Source organism: Psammomys obesus, unplaced genomic scaffold (genome assembly GCF_907164565.1).
Source record: "Psammomys obesus unplaced genomic scaffold, mPsaObe1.curated_primary_1811, whole genome shotgun sequence".
In the NCBI taxonomy this organism is placed as follows: domain Eukaryota; kingdom Metazoa; phylum Chordata; class Mammalia; order Rodentia; family Muridae; genus Psammomys; species Psammomys obesus.
The window spans coordinates 344,852-361,871 of NW_026594322.1; the positions used below are offsets into that span (position 1 = coordinate 344,852).

General features: G+C 41.4%; 1 protein-coding gene across 1 annotated transcript in view; it reads left to right on the top strand.

Moving 5' to 3' along the window:
* The window catches only part of Kif24 (kinesin family member 24), a 43,992-nt gene that overhangs the window by 10,441 nt on the left and 16,531 nt on the right, over positions 1 to 17,020 (top strand). Inside the window, exons 4-5 of the mRNA XM_055618609.1 lie at positions 898 to 1,113; positions 11,744 to 11,831. Coding sequence (XP_055474584.1) covers positions 898 to 1,113; positions 11,744 to 11,831 — 304 coding nt within the window. The remainder of the gene's footprint in view (positions 1 to 897; positions 1,114 to 11,743; positions 11,832 to 17,020) is intronic.

Genomic DNA, 17,020 nt, shown 5'->3' on the forward strand with positions numbered 1-17,020 from the left:
CATGAGTGCTTTTCTAGTTCTTTTGAATTAAATATGAATTTATGTTGTAACCTAATGAACATAATTAGACTCCTGGATTCATAGGGTTTACCAAACATTGAGAAATTTACAACAAAATATCCTTTTACACTGGAGATACTGTTTCTCTGTTTCCTGGAAAGCTAAGAGCTCTCAATAGTTTAGTTTTGTCAGTGTCTTCAGAATAAAAGATGTAAGTGGTTGTATTTAGCTTGAACTTTGGCATCTCAAAGCACTTGGGAGGCTGAGGTGAGGAAATAAACACAAGCTCAAGGTCAGTCTACATGATGAGCTCCAAGAGCCAAGGCCTGGGTTACAGTGAGAGTTACCACAAAACAACAAAAGCACAGCATGACTGCAAAAGGAGAGAAGAGACAAAGACTCTAGGATACATCTAAGCATCTTATGTGGGATAGACTTGGTAAGTGCTTGTTGTTCTCTGTGCGTACGTGTGGGTGTGTGTGCTGGGAAGCGAACTCATTGCCTCCTTTGTGTAAGGCAAGCACTGAATCAACTGAGCTATATCTCTAGATCAAGTGGTCTTCCAAGTTCTCTTATTTCCTTATACTCAACAGTTGTCTCATGTAGTATTATCAGTTCTGTAAAGTAATTCCTTTAAGAAAACACATCTTAAGGGGCCGGAATCAAGGTGTAAAGTGATTAAATTTTTTAAAATTAAAACAAAAAAAAAGAAAACATATTGTTTCGAGGATGATTTTACTTTGTGTGTTCATACTATAAAGCCTTCCTCTCCTTAAAGAATTATAGGCTAAATTTCTTCAAAAATTCTTTTCCTTCCTGATTTGTCATTTAAATATTTCTATGAAAATTATCATTTCTTTTTATATTTATAAATAATTCTATTTATTCTTCCCCCAGAGGCAATGCCACTTGCTTTGCATATGGACAGACAGGTGCTGGGAAAACCTATACCATGATAGGAACTCAACAAAACCCGGGATTGTATGCTCTGGCTGCCAGAGATATCTTTAGGCAGCTCAGAGTGTCCCAGTCAAGAAGGAACCTGTTTGTGTGGATCAGCTTCTACGAGATCTACTGTGGACAACTGTATGACCTCCTGAATAGAAGAAAACGGTACTATATACGAGCGACAAGTTGTTGGTCTGTATGTTACTGTTTGAGCCAGTGCTCCACAGGGTCACTTTGAGCACATAATTTTCATGTGAAATGACAGTCTCTTGCATGGAATATTCTTTCTTCCCTTACTTCCTTTTTCTCTTTTGAGACTGTCTGACTATCTAGTCCTCTCTAGTATAGAACTTGCTGTTTTGCCCGGGTAGCCTTGAACTTGTGATCATCCTGACTCAGCTTCCCAAGTGATGGAATTAAACACTTTTGCCACTATGCCTAGCTTGGATACTTATTTTTTTTAAACTTAATCCAGCTAGAGAAAATTGTAAATTAGCCATTCATTAATATCTTTTCAGCGCTGGGGCTGGGTGTTATTTATTTAAAGAAATATGAGGCTGGTTAACCGATATTCTCTGCAGGTTTATTAGGGTAAGGAGGGAGTGGGAAGCAGGACATGGTAGGGAGAGAGAAAGAAAAGGGAAGGGGAAGGGGGGCATCCCCAGAGAGAGAGAAAGAGAAAGAGACTGTAAGAGAGAGAAAAAGAGAAAGTAAGAGCGAGTAAGAGTGTAATTAAGAGAAAGAGTGTAAGAGAGCGACCATGTGTCGAGGTTAGCCCTTTAAGGGGAAAGGTAACCACGCCTTCCATGTGTGGCCGCCTGGCTGGTGACACATGATGACATCACAGGAGCAGGTTGTGTTCGAAAATACTAACATTCCTCCCTTTTTCTATAATTAAAAATGGGGAGCTTGGGCTGCTTTTTATAAGGTAAGTTAAAGTATATAAATTTAGGCTCATTGGAAGCAGCTCTTGGTTGTCATGCAAGAGGATGAGAGAGAGAAGAATTATAGCAACAAAATGGTCAGATTGCAAGGTCAAGAGTAAAACAAGCCTCTGCCCTGGAAAATTTAGGGTAGAGGGTTATCAATAGAGAGAGTTGCCAGCCATGCAAGGCAGCAGGTAGGGACTGGGGAACGCTGGGAGAACCTGGAGCCGTCTGTCCTGGTCCTGAAGCACACCATTTCAGCCTTTTGTTAACAACAAGTGAATAATGAGCGTAGATTCTCTTCTGGCTACTTCCTGCTGACACTGGGGACGCTGTAGGGAGGTCAAAAGGCTGAAATGTTGGCCAAGTCCACCAAGAATAGGCTGCTTTGATGCTTTCCAGGGTCTGCAAGAACATCCATGGCTGGGAGGGAAGGTGCAGGTTCAGCTTGTTGGAAGTCTGTGATGTCAGAGCTGAACACCTGCAGCTTTTTGGAAGACCGTGAGGTCAGAGTTGAACACCTATAGCTGCTTTGGCACTGTTGTGGCTATAGGAAACATCTGTATCTGGCAGGACACTGAAACACATATATAGACAAAAGATAAAGTTGAGTATGGAGAAAAATCCTGTAGGTATACATTGAAAGGTTTGGATCGATGAGGCTTGTACATGGGAACCTCTGTCTACCCGGGGGACCTTTATCTATCCAATCTCTGGCAATATTTAAAGAAGGCTTTGTCACTGAAGTGAGGTTTGGTTACAGAAGAGTGTAAACTTAGAGGCCCTGGTGCCACCTGGCACTAGGTGTGGAAACCTGAAATTCTCCAGAGGATATCCTATCTGGAAGGACAGGCATCTGGGCGTCTCCCATTGGGGACAGAGAAGTCAAGACCTTCCAGAGGCGTCCCAAGGGAAGGTGTGACTCTGAACGAGAGGGGTCCTACCTGGTCCAATAGCTCATCAGCTTTTGGCCAGAGACCAGGGCACAGTGCCCAGTTGCACAGCCGAGAGCACACGGCTGCCTAGCGCTAGGTCTTCCACGAGCGAGCGAGAGAGGGGGAGAAGGAACTGTGTGTGAGAGGGGACATACCGCCCAAGGGAGAGTGTGGCCCTAAAATGGAGGTCAGCATAGAGCCTTCACCTAGACAGTTAAGGCTATGGCTGGGAGGAGTCCCTCCATCTCAAAAGATAGTACGAAGTTGCCAGAGCTCTGCGGTCAAGCTTCCCCTACCAAGAAAGGCATTTATGCTGAGAAAATGGAGTGAACTCACCAATCTAGTGGCTGGTCAATAAGGAGAATTCACCAATCCAGCCAGTGGTTGCATGCAGTAAACAGCAGTCTGGTAGCCAGGGAAGGAAGTCCCAAAACAAGGAAAGGGGAGGGGTCCCACCTTTTGAGATAGGCAATAAGTGCAGTACTTATCTGGAGTTGAATTGACCTGGGAGGTGGATTTAGGTGGACTTTTTGCAGCTTACAAGAATTACTTTTAAGTTTTAAGAAGGAGATAAAACTTTAGACATGTTAATATAACAATTGTACTCTGCATTGAAATATACGTTGTAGAAAAAGCAGTAGACATACATATTTGTGTTAATAGCATAAGTATTTTTTAAGGTGAACTCTGAAAAGGCAAAAGCCTTTTATGAAGTAAAAGGGAAACTCACTTGATCTTAACTTTTAGTATAAGCATACACATTAGGGAGGCTTACAATCCTGAGCTTAGGACCATAATAGTAGAATAGTGGTATAGTGGAATGTTTTCGTATCAGAGTTAGATTAATAAATTAGAGCCCTATTAATAAAGGCCAAAACTCTGGACAGTCAATGCAACAGTAGCATAACAATAGGAAGAAGTATTAAGCCTTTTTACCTATTTAAGATACCTTAAATCACCTTAGACTTTATAACCTTTATAATTTGCATTTATCAACCTTAAAACATTTTTTAGACCCTCAAACATTTATAAGTTGCATCACCAACCTTAAGACACATTTTTAGACTGTCAAACATGTATAACTTTTATTTATTAACCTTAAGACATCTCTCAAATGTTTTTTGAGAGGGTCCTTTGTATTTAGTTATTTACATGAGACATAGTTGAAACTGCTATGAGCATTTATTGTCCTTTAGCTAAAGAGATGGTAAAAGGTTTCATTTAGGCCTGTTTCTTGAGTCTGGACTGTGTCTAGGCCTAAAAGTAGCAGCTCTGGGAGTTAGGCTTAAGGCCTGGTCTCCTGCATATGAAGAGAACTGGGAAGGCACCTGAAGTCTCCCAACACAGAAGTTGGCAGTATGTTTGTGGGACCTCATTCTGAGGTCAAAAACAGACCTGTGTGAGAGCTGTGGAGGTTGTTAAGTCGAGGAGCCACCTGTCCTCTGCCAGGCCAACGAGCTAGAAGGCTGGAAGTGTCTGTGCTCTTGTGCTGGTTGAACCTCCAGGCTCAGAGGACAAGCCTGCTTGGGAGCATTTTGACTTCCAGAGGCCAGTTTGCCGCAGCCAGCTTTAGTGTGTCAGCAGCAGGATCAGCATCCATTTGGCTGCATTTGAACACATCACCTGGCAGAACAGACTTTTTGGCTATGCAAACACTTTGCGTTTTTGCAGGAACACCAGGAACTTACGAACACAGCTAGGTCTAGGTTTAGAGCACTTCGGGATGGCTGTTTTTACCAACTCTATATGGAGACTCAATGACCATCCTCAGCTGTTTATTAAAAATTGCAGTGAGACCATGTTTGCATCTGCAGGACTATAAATATGTATGAAATGACTATTAACCTGCATTTGTTAACCATTAAATATTAGGACTTTAGGTTTTGTCCTTGCTAAGTTAGAATCTTAAAAGTCATGAATATCATTTATTAAAGTGAGCGCATAAGAGTTTTTGTATGATTAATATATAAAAGTTTATAGCTAAGGCAATACTACAGATTAATATCATTTTTAGAGAACAAGACCAAGCTTATATTAACCTTTTGATAGCAGAGATGTAGTAAATTGACCCAGTTTTAATATAAATATATTTTTAAAAATTAATAGATCTTAATTTAGAATATTGGTAAACAATTTGTACATAATAACAAACCCCTGAGCTATAAGTTTAAAATCAACAATTTAGCAGAACAGTGTAAACCAAATTTTAAAATTAACCAAGCATATTTTAACCTTTTGATAGTAGAGATGTATTAAATTGTCCCAGTTTTAATATAAATAAATACCTGTAAAATTAATAGATCTTAATTTAGAATATTGGTAAACAATTTGTATGTAACAATGAACCCCTGAGGAGAACAGTTTAAAGCGATCTTAAAATTATATTTGAGCAACACATAGTAGGAGACAGTAACAGTCTTATATTTTAAACCAACTTAATCTGAATAGATATTTATAACTTTGAAATTTTATTATTATATAAAATTTATTTTGAAGCAGGGTTGAATCATAAGATAGTAAAATGTAACTTTGAATTTTTATAAAAATCCATACCAAGTTGAAATGAGGCTCGTCGTTGTGGCCTAGTCTAAAAGATAAGATAAACAGTTAATTATGATTAAGACTTATAAATGCAAACCCAATGAGAAAACTATATAAATTATATAAAGTGTTAGATAAAGGAATTTAAAGCATTTTAAAATATAAGAGTAGAGTGTATAGAAATCAGGAAGAGAGAGCTTGGAAATAGTCAGAAGAAAGCATGGAAAAGCAGCTTGGAAAGGGGGTAGCTCATGGAGAGAAGGCTGGGTGTATGGGAGGTGGGGCCTCTTTGCTCAAACCTAAGATGGCGGCGACGCCACGTGAAAGTCTACGGTGAAGCCATGGTTCCGCCCATTTCTTCCCCAAACCAACATGGCGTCTGAAATCTCATGGGAATTTTTAAGTTTTCCCGGCTGTGCTGGTTTTTTAGAACTGTCCTACCCAGAGCAGCATGCCAAGCTTTTAAGGTTGATTTTAGCTCGGCGTGAATGTCCCAGGCTCGGCGCTGGAATAGCAAACACACAGGGTCCCTTTTGGCTCGCCTCCCCCCAGGGGACCCGGGTAGAGCATCTACCCTCTTACCAAACCACGCCACTGCAGACAGCACAGAGATCCAAGCCGGGGTGGGGCTGGCCTTCTCCACCGGAGCCACTGTGGAGGGAGCTGGACTGCATAGCTGTGGCTCTGACAGATTGAAGCGAGGACACCCAGTCCCAAGCGTGGGGAGAGGGGAAGCAGCCTAGGAAATCAGAGAGGACCGAGCAGCGGCTGTGCGACCACGGCCCCAGGGGGCTGCGCACCAGAGCAAGCTGATGCTTTACGCTGGGGCTCAGTATTTGGGCATAGAGCAGAGAAAATCGGTTGTAACCCTCCTGTCTGGAGTCCGAAAAAGGGTTCCTAGCAAATCTAGGGGATCACAATCCTAGCCAACGCACCATTGTTATTTATTTAAAGAAATATGAGGCTGGTGAACTGATATTCTCTGCAGGAGGTTTATTAGCAGGGTAAGGAAGGAGTGGGAAGCAGGACATGGTGGGGAGAGAGAAAGAAAAGGGAAAGGGAAGGGGGGCATCCCCAGAGAGAGAGAAAGAGAAAGAGACTGTAAGAGAGAGAAAAAGAGAAAGTAAGAGCGAGTAAGAGTGTATGTAAGAGAGAGAAAGAGTGTAAGAGAGCGACCAAAGGTCACTGTTCTTTCAAAGGTCCTTAGTTTAACTCCCAGCAACCACATGGTGGCTCATAACCATCTATAATGAGATCTCGTGCCCTTTTCTGACCTGTAGGCACACTGAAAAATACTGTATAAATAATCTTTTTTTAAAAGGTTTTAAAAAAATCAACATTTGAATATTTAATATTTAAATATTTTTCTTTTAAATAATTTCAGTATAAACTTTTGTCCACTTTTCTGAACTGGACAAAAGTCTTTTGTTCACATTCAACTTTTTAAAATATGCATGTGGGTGTTTTGCCTTCATGCATGTCTGTGTACTAGATGCATGCTTGATGCCTATGGAGGCCAGAAGAGGGCATCAGAATCCCTGAAACTGGAGTTACAGTGGTTAACTATCATGTGAGTGCTAGAAATTGAACCTGAGAAGAGCAGCCAGTGCTCCTAAATTACATTTTTTAATTCCTTTATTTTGTGAGCATTTTTATATGTATGTGTATGTTCCATGATGGGCATGTGGAGGTCAAACAACAACTTGTGGGAATCATTTCTCTACCATGTGGGTCTAAGGCAGTGGTTCTCAACCTTCCTAATGCTGTGACCCTAGTTCCTCATGTTAGGGTGACCCCCCAACCATAAAATTATTTTTTTACTACTTCATGACTATAATTTTGCTACTGTTATGAATTATAGTATGAATATCTGTTTTCCAATGGTCTTAGCTGTGAAGGAGTGGTTTGACACACACCTCTCAAAAGGGTCACGATCCACAGGCTGAGAACCATTGGTCTAAGGGATGGAGCTCAGACTGTCAGGCTTGGTTGCATAAGCCATTTCACCTACCCACCTTCAACTTTTTACTGTTTTCAGGCTTCAGCTTATTGCACTTAGAACATAAAAGTAATGTAGAAGCATATCAGTGTGACTTTTACATATGTTTCTGAAATAAAGTTTTATTTTATAGGAACAAGGAACTTAAACTGAATATCTGGCAACAAAGTTGTGAAGGATCCACTAGCTGGAAAATAGAAAGGTGGGAGGGAGATAAAGGCCTGTCATAACAGAACACACTAAACTTAAACATGTGTTCAGTTCATGTGCTGGGGACCGCAGTGGGACAGGGTATGGGAACAGTTCCTGTCTGGTAGGCAGACCAGGATAGGAAAGGCTCCAGCAGGGAGGGCACTTCAGCATAACTGAAGAAGCCAGCAGGTAGGCTTAGACCGCTCATTGCACTGTTGACCATTCCAACAAAAAGGTTTGCAGCTGTGTCACTGCTGAGAGGAAGTACAAAGTGTCTAAGACACATAACTGTCCAGTGAAAGGCAGTACTACTCAGGGTACTTTTCTCATTCACCATCTTTGTAATGGTGTTTAAGCCTCCATCTAGCTCATCTGTGGCTTTTCTTCCAACCCCTGGCACTCTCACTAAAAGTCCTTTCCAAGTTGAGGATGTAGCTAGCAAGTGCCAATCTTCAGTATGGAATTGGAAAAAAGAAAAGAAAAGGAAAGAAAGAAGCTTGCCTTTCCCAGGCATGATGGCACAGAGCTGTAACGCCAGCATTCAGCAGGTTGAGATAGGAGGATCGAAAGTACAAAGCCAGCCTGGACTACACAGTGAGACTTTGTGTCACCTCCTAACCCCATAGGCTCTTTGTAGTCCTAACACCTACTTCTTTAAGTAAAAGCCACTGTTGCACATGTGGTCCTCACTGTGTGTGTGTGTGCGCGTGCTTCTTTTTATGAAAAGAGGATATCCAGCTGTTTCCAAATGTAGTTCTACAGTGAATTATTTATATTATCACCCCATATATTTGTGTTCTTTTTTTAAAGATTTATTTATTTATTATGTATACATGTATGTCTGCATGCCAGAAAGGGGCACAATATCTCATTATAGATGGTTGTGAGCCATCATGTTGTTGGTGGGAATTGAACTCAGGACCTTTGGAAAAGCAGCCAGTGCTCTTAACCTCTGAGCCATCTCTCCATTATCCTATATTTGTATTCTTCAGTAGTAAAAGATGAGAATACACTTATTGTTTGAAAGCCTTTTTTGAAAAATCTTTTATTACATTTTATGTTGTGTGCTGAGCCATCTTAGTCCTTGAAGCTTTTTTTGAGGCTTACTATGTATGCTGTATAGCTTTATGTCAAATTAACAAGCCAAAGTCATCTGAGAAGAGGGAACCTCAGTGAAGAAAATGCCTCCATAAGATTGGGCTGTAAGCAAGCCTATCCGGCATTTTCTTAGAAAGCAGGCTGAGCAAACCAGTAAACAGCATTCCTTTATGGCCTCTGCTTCAACTCCTACCTCCAGGTTCCTGCCCTGTCTGAGTTCCTGCCCTCACTACTTTTTATCATGAATTGTGAGTGAAATAAGCCCTTTTCTCCCCAAGTTACTTTGGTCATAGCGTTTTATCATAGCAACAGCAACCCTAACTAATATACTATGGAAGACCCACACTTACTCTAAGTGTCCTGTCCTGTGGGCCCTGTTTGTTTTGTAGCTCCGGCTGATAACCTAATATGTTCTCTTTTTTCTCTACCTTTCTGAGCTTCTGTAAACGTCTGTCCCTGATGATACTCCTTTATGTATTTACTATTATACTTTACTTTGATGTTTTTGAATAAAGATATTTTGCAAGACAGGTATGGCAGCACGTATCTGTAATCCTAGCACTTGGAAAGCAGAGGCGTGAGAGCCACTGCAAGCTTGAGGCTATCCTGGCCTGTATAGTGAGTTCTACGCTACTCTGGGCTGTAGACTAAGACTTTGTTGTTATTGTTTTAAACAAACAAACAAACAAACAAAAAACCCTAAGCTGAAAAGGACTAATGAGATGGTTTAGTTGGTGAAGGCTACTAAGCCTGACAGTCTGGGTTTAATCTCTGAAACCCACATGGTATAATGTGGGTTCTTCTAAGCCCTAAATGCTGAATTTGCTGCTGCTTCTTTTGGGTAGGGGGTGGGAGGGCTACAGGGAAGTTCGAGACAGTTTCTCTGGGTGGCCCTAGCTGGCCTGGAACTCACTTTGTAGACCAGGTTAGGCTCAAATTTAGCAATCTGCCTGCCTCCCAAATGCTAGAACTAAAGACATGTGCCACTATGCCCAGCTTAAATTTGCTTCTTAAACTAGAAAATAAAGTTTAAGGATTTGTAAGTAAATTCCTAAGTGCAGAAAATAAGTTTGTTTTCTTACTTACCTAAAAAGGGATAAAAATATAATTCTTTTAAAATACTTTTATTAAACTGTGCATGGTGCCACATGCCTGTAATCCCAGCACTTGGGGAAGCAGAAGCAGGCAGATCTCTGTGGGTTGGAGGCAATCCTGTTCCAAAGAGTGAGTCCAGAACAGCCAAGGCTAAGACAGAAAAACCCTGTCTCGAAAAAATATTTTTATTTATGTGTATGCTTGTCTCCCACATATGTAAAGATGTCCACAGAGAGTAGAAGAGGATGTTAGGTCCTCTGGAGCTGAAGTTATAGGTAGTTGGGAGTCACCCAAATGATTTCTAGGATTCAAACCTGGCTCCTCTGGAAGATCAGCAAGTGATCTTAACCACTGAGCCATCTCCAGAAAGGTTACTTTTATGTATGTTTGTGTGTATACCTGTGTGAGATTATATGCACTGTGTATGCAGATATCCACAGAGGCTAGAGGGAATCAGATACCCTAGAACTGGAGTTACAGGCAGTTATGGACTGTCTGACATGGGTGCTTGGAACTGAACCTGAGTCCCCTGCAAAAACAGTTCGTGCTCTTAACCACTGAGCCATTTCTTCAGCTCCAGAAATGTAATTCTTGAACCTTTCTGTGATGAACAGCTCAGAGCCCAAGTCCAGGTGGCATGTTGGGGAGTGATATGAGGTGGATTGGCTTCTTCTTTTATTTCAGAAGCGTGAGTATTTTGGTAACTGTTTTCTGAAAGGTCATGGACATTGGCAAGACAGTTTTCCTCTTATTATTCTGTAAAGTTTGGAAATTTGCAATGAAGCTTAAATTGAGAAAAAAAAAAGTTTGTTTTTGTTTTTCAGGCAGTGTCTCACTATGTATCCCTGGCTGGCCTAGAACACACTATGTAGACCAAGCAGGCCTTGAATGCATAGAGATACATCTGCTTCACACCCCTCCACCCCTTTTTATTTTGAGAAAGTAATTCAGTCTCTTTCAATATCTCTCTTTCTCTGTACTACAGAATAGAATTTCAGGGGTTAGAGAGATGGTTCAGTGGTTAAGAGTGCTGTCTGCTTTTCCAGAGATGCTGAGTTCAGTTCACAGCAACCACATGGTGGCTCACAACCATCTACAATGAAATCTGATGCTCTTTTCTGGTGTGCAAGTGTACATGCAGATAGGGCACTCATAGACATAAAATAAATACATAAATATTTTTTAAAATTTCATTCTTTAATTAGTATCTTACTAAAGGGTAAAAATAATTTTAGAATATTGACCAGATTTAATACCTGTTTTTGGTACACCTGATTTAATGTTAATGGCAGTCTGTAATTATTTGTCACCCTCTTTGCAGGTCTAGGTACCAGAGTGAAACATATTGGCACATGGCTGTACTCTAAGAACATAGGAGGCTAAGGCAAGAGGATCACAAGTTGGAGACCAACTTGAGTTACATAGTGAAATCCTGTCTCAAAACAAAAATACATATCAGGACTTTTTCTCTTACAAATTAAAAAAAAAAAAAAAACCACTCCTACTGTCCTTACTTAGGGAAATCATTGGCTCAGATAAATTGGAAGGCTTCAGAAATATTCTGCACCATCACTCAGAAGTAATGATGCGTCTCCCTGTGCTACCTGTATTTGTTGGTTCCATACTGAAGCTAGTTCTTTGTAGATACAAAGTGGCGGCGGCTGCTCCCAGGCCCTCATGCTCTCTCTTCAAGAGACCACAACTTGAGTGTGACCAGACAGCAAAGATCCCATGTCCACCACTCCCCTAGTCATTAGCCAGGGTTGCGCCATGCACGGATCGGAATACATTGGAGTTTTCTGCTCATTACTTTGGTTTTAGTCAAAGATACTAATTTATGTGGAAGGACCACCTCGGTAGTCTGAAGCTGGCATTAGGGAGGTAGGTTTGGGGAGGGGAAGCATATCCATCCCATCCAAATGGCAAAACCACTATGTAATGGGAATAGACTGTTTGGGGAAGGTAAGATACACCCAGTGTCAAACCAACAACATTTTTTGCATCTGCAGCCTCTTCGCAAGAGAAGATAGCAAGCATGTGGTGCAGATAGCTGGCCTTCGAGAGCTCCAAGTGGATAGTGTGGAGCTCCTCTTACAGGTAATTCCTCCCCCCCCCTTATACCCCAGAGCAGCTGCAGCCCAGGAAAAACATTTCATTTTTTTTCCTAGCAAGTGGGGTGGTTGAAATGGAAGCAGAGGGCAAGGCCCTGCTTCACATACGTGAAGTGTGAGGCAGCTTACGAAAATAGCTTTTTTCTCCACAGTGCCGTAGAGTGGTAGGTAGGGCATGTGGCAGAAATGAATTCATGGCAAAGATGCTCTTGGGTCCAAAGAGTATCAAAGCTTCATAGGCTGCTATTATACTTTCTGTGGCAGTGTGCTTAGGAGAAAGCTGCTAAAGGCAAGGGTTCTTATTTTAAATAAAATTTTAATAAGCAATTATTTCACATGCTCTCAAAATTCAAAGAAATGGGAAATTCTCTTTCCATTCCCTTTTGTCCCAAGGCAGCTCATCCTATTAGTTTTTGTGTATGCCTCCAAAAGAATTTTGGAAGTCTGCTTCTTGGTTAAAATGTTATAGCCGTTGGTTATAACAAATGTAATATTTGCTCATTGTTAAGCATTACAGAAATATATAAAAATAAGAGCCTTTTTACTAAACACTCTGTGATATCCACTGTTAATCAGTGGTTGTTTTTTGCTTGCTCAGCAGTCATTTATTGATTTATGTATAAACATCTTTCTAGTGAACCTTCTTCTAATGATCCTTAGCCTGGCTTTTTTGAGGGATCCGGTCGATGCTAGGGGTCAGACCCAGAGCTTACCCACTCTGCCAGCACTCTGCTGCTGAGCTCTAAGCTATTCCAGCTCAACCCTGGCTTTACATTAGACCACTACAGACCCTTTTCTTCACTTAAAAAATATCTTAACCTTTTTTTTTCTTTTCTTTTCTTTTCTTTTCTTTTTAAGATAAGGTCTTCTGTAGCTCAGGCTGGCTTGGAACAAGTATGGCCTTGAACTTCTTATCCTCATGTCTCAACCTCGAGAAATGAGTATAGGAATAAACCATCACACGTAGCTGTTTGTTTTTGTTTGTTTGTTTGTTTGTTTGTTTTGGAGTTCTCTATGTAGACCAGGCTGGCCTTATATCTGCCTTCCCCTGTCTGCTAAGTGCTGAGGTTAAATACGTTTACCACCACTCCTAGCTTTCATTATATTTTAATGTTAACTACAAGTGTCTACTGAACACTTAACTTGCTAACAAATATTTGGCTGGTGGGTTGTTGTTGTTGTTGTTTTTCCAAATACCTTGTGATTTAATTAAGATACATATTATAAAGCTCATCTTCCAGATGAGCAAACTAAAGCTACAGTTGGAAACTGGTGGTCAGAGAGCCAAGGGCCAGAAACAACACCGTTTCCACTGTATTTCACTATTTATAATAAATTATTAGGGACCCGTTTTTCTGAAGAAAGTATTAAGTATTTTTAAAAGATTTATATATTTATTATATACACAGTGTTCTGCCTGCAGTCCGGAAGAGGGCACCAGATCTCATTATAGATGGCTATGAGCCACCATGTGGTTGCTGGGAATTGAACTCAGGACCTTTGGAAGAGCAGCCAGTGGTCTTAATGTCTGAGCCATCTCTCTAGCCCCTAAGTATTATTTCCTAAGAAAGTATTATTAAGTAACAAGTATTAAGAATTGCCAGTAATGGTAGCTCATGCCTGTAATCCTAGAAGCTGAGACAGGAGGATCAGAAGCCAGGCTAATCTAAACTATATAGTGAAAGAAAGAGAGGGGAGTTGATGGGACACTTGGTTGTATTGGAGCTAGAGAGATGGTTCAACAATTAAGAGCATTTACCTGCCCAGCACTTGTGGAGGCAGAGGCAGGCAGATCACTGTGAGTTCAAGGCCAGCCTGGTGTCTACAAAGAGAGTTTAGGACAGCCAAAGCTACAGAGAAATCCTGTCTCAACCTCCACCCTTGCAATAAAAGAGCATTTACTGTTCTTGTAGAAGACCTGAATTTGGTTCCCAGCACCCCCATTGAACAGCTCACAACTACTTGTAACTCCAACACCTTGGGCCTCCCTGGGCACCTGTTCTCAGGTGTACATACCCACACAGATATATATAATTAAAAATAAAAATAAATCTTAAAAATATATTGTGTGAAATGGTAAGGTGACTAATGATTAGTAATATCTTAGTTTCTGAATTTGTTTTTCCCAAGAAAAAATAAGTAGGTTTGGCTTATCTATGAGGGTCGAGATTACACATTTGTGTGCCAAGTGTCTTGGGATCTAAAATCTGAAGACAGATCTGTGTGGCTATTGTAGCAAATCACCTAAGAGCCCCTTTCTGGTGATTACAAAGCCAGGTTCAGAACACAAGGGGTAGGGACTCTGGATATTCTCAAGCTGCCCAGAGTGCCCTCTGCTATGGAGTCAGGAAGAAAATGTTTCTTACCCATGGATTCACAGTAGTCTTCTAGACTAGTCACCCTAGTCCTTGGGAGTCTCTGATGGAAAAGAAACAAACACCCTTTTCCTTGGAGTCCCAGCTGCGCTGCTTTCTCTGTGTGCTGCAGATCAAAACCGCGGCCTCCCACCTGCTAAGCAAGCGCTCTACCACTGCACCACACTACCAGTCCCGCAACTGAGCGTAAGGGCCAGTCTGAGTCATGTGACCCTCTCTTGGGAAAGTACATGGCATTGTCTTATCCTAAAGTATCGTTGCTTAAAAAGTCTGAAGGTTTTCATTTCTTAGCTTGTTATTGCTCTATTGCCATTGATTGACCCCGAAAGTCTACAAAACTACAATCAGGAAGACATCATAGATGAAGGTGGAAAGTTAATATAACTTAGGGACATCTGACATGGACATTTATTGACTTGCAACAGTAACACTTGCCTACTCCAGTGTCACACCTACACTCTCCCAGATGTCAGCTTTGATCCCTACTCAGGCTTCACCTCTGTGTTTGCTAAAGTGTCATCTTCAAGGGTTCCCCTCAGATAACCTTGAGGGGCACTCCAGCATGGCCACCTGACGTTGCCTGCACAACTGGCAGCTTCATTTTTCCAACAGGATTTTCCTTTCTTGAAAATCCATGACTGACTGACTGCCTGTACTCACCAGTGTTCTGCATTTATGAAGAACTATCACTCAGATTTGGGTTCAAGATTTTTTTTATTATTATTCTTTAAAAACTTTGTTTATATTTATTTATCTATTTGGTGTCAGTGTTTGCCTCCATGTGTGTATGTGATGGAACTGAGACTTGGCAAGAGCAACATGTGCACTCAAGTTTTTTTGTGTTTTGTTTTTCTTGTTGGTCAGTCCATTAGAGATTTCCTGTCTCACATAATTCTAGTAGCTTTTTAAATTTATTTTTATTTGTGCATATGTTTGTATTTGTGTGAATGTGTGCCAGTGTGTGCAGATGCTCCCAGAGGCCAGAAAGTGTCATGTACCCTGAAGATGCAGTTACAGGAGTTGTAGCCCCACCTCTCCCTTGGTATGGCAGCTCAGAACCACACTTGCTTGTCTTCAAGAGCAGCAGGACCTCTTAGGGACTGTCTGTGCACAGTGCCCCTGCGTATCAGGGCAAGGGTCGCCTGCACAGCACTAACCATTCAAGTGCTGTGGTGCTTTGGCATTTGGCAGGAAGCTCAGTGTTACAGTCTCTTGACCAGATAAAGCTGGGGGCTCTGACTCTCCTTCCCATTCCCATTCTTTGTTTCCTCCTTCTCTTTTAGATGTGTACTGAGGAACCTGTGGCATCTCTGATAGTTTATAGAACTATATTCCCATGAAATTCTGATGAAAACAACAGTTTTGGAAATTTACGTACAGGTGTCAGTTCTTTCTGTCTTTGAGAAGTTGCTGCCGTGAACTTACCATGTCCTGATCATACTGTGTGCTCTACATGCATATCTTTTTAGTTCTCTGTGGTTTTAAACAGTTCTTACTATATAGCCTCAGCTGACCTGGAACCCAACATGCTGACCAGGTTGTTCTTCCTTTTGGCAATCCTCCTATTTCTGCCTCTTGAGTCACCTCTTGAGTACCATCCCTCTCCCGGTACTGCAGATTGAACCTAAGAAGCAGAGGCAGAAAGTGGCCAGGAATAATAGACTCAAAGGACGCACTCCCATTGATCTGGCTCCGCCTCCCGAAGTCCTTATAAACTCCCAAAATAACTCCACCACCTGGGGAGCTCTTAGGAACATTTCCTATTCAAATCATAGCATTCTGCTCTACTTCCAACAGCTTGTGGCTGTTTTTAAAATTTACCCTTTGTTTTGTTTTTTGAGACAGGGTTTCTCTGTGTAGCGCTGACTGTCCTAACCTCACTTTGTAGACCAGCCTGGCCTCAAATTCACAAAGACCTACCTGCCTCAGCCTCCCAGAATTCTGGGATTACAGGTGTGTACCACCATGCCTAGTTTGGACCCCCCATATCTTAACAGTTCATTCCAGAACCAAAATGTATTCTCTCTCCTGAGACTAAAGATAAACTCTTTAAGTTTCTATAAATTCAAAAGGAAGCAGTCAGTTCAGTGTTAAGGACAGTGGCTGCTCTTGCACAGGCCCAGGCTCAGTTCTCAGCACCCACATGGCAGTGCACAACCACCTAGTTCATGGGAAAATATAGGCAAATTCTTTACCAAAATGTAACATGAATGGCTCTAGTCCTATCCCAGCAGTGTCTTTGTTCTCATCTGAAATTGTGCGACAGTCTTTACTGTCTACATTCCTGTCCGCATTCTGTTCCTCTGAACTCCACCAAAATCATGTTGTAAATTCTCTGCTTATAGCATTCTAGGACTTTTGTCTCATTCATCTCCAAACTGTTTTGGGGTGTGTGTGTGTGTGTGTGTGTGTGTGTGTGTGTGTGTGTGTGTGTTTTGTTTGTTTGTTTGTTTTTTGTTTTTTGTTTTGTTTTGTTTTTTTGAAGCATGGTCTCACTATGTAGCCCTGACTACTCTGACACTCACTCTGTAGACCAGGCTGGCCTTGAACTCATAGAAATCTTACTGCCTCTGCCTCCTGAGTGCTGGGGCTAAGAGTGAGAAATTCTTTTTGGTTTTGTTTTTGAGACAGGGCCTCAAGTATAACAGGCTGTGTTTGATTAAGTTTGCTTTGTAGCCTAGAATGACCTTAAACTGCCTGATCCTCCAACCTTCACCTCTGAAGGAATAGGTCTACAGCTGTGCAGCACTGGAGATCAAATCCAGGGTTTTGTACATGCTGGACAGGCACCCTACCAACC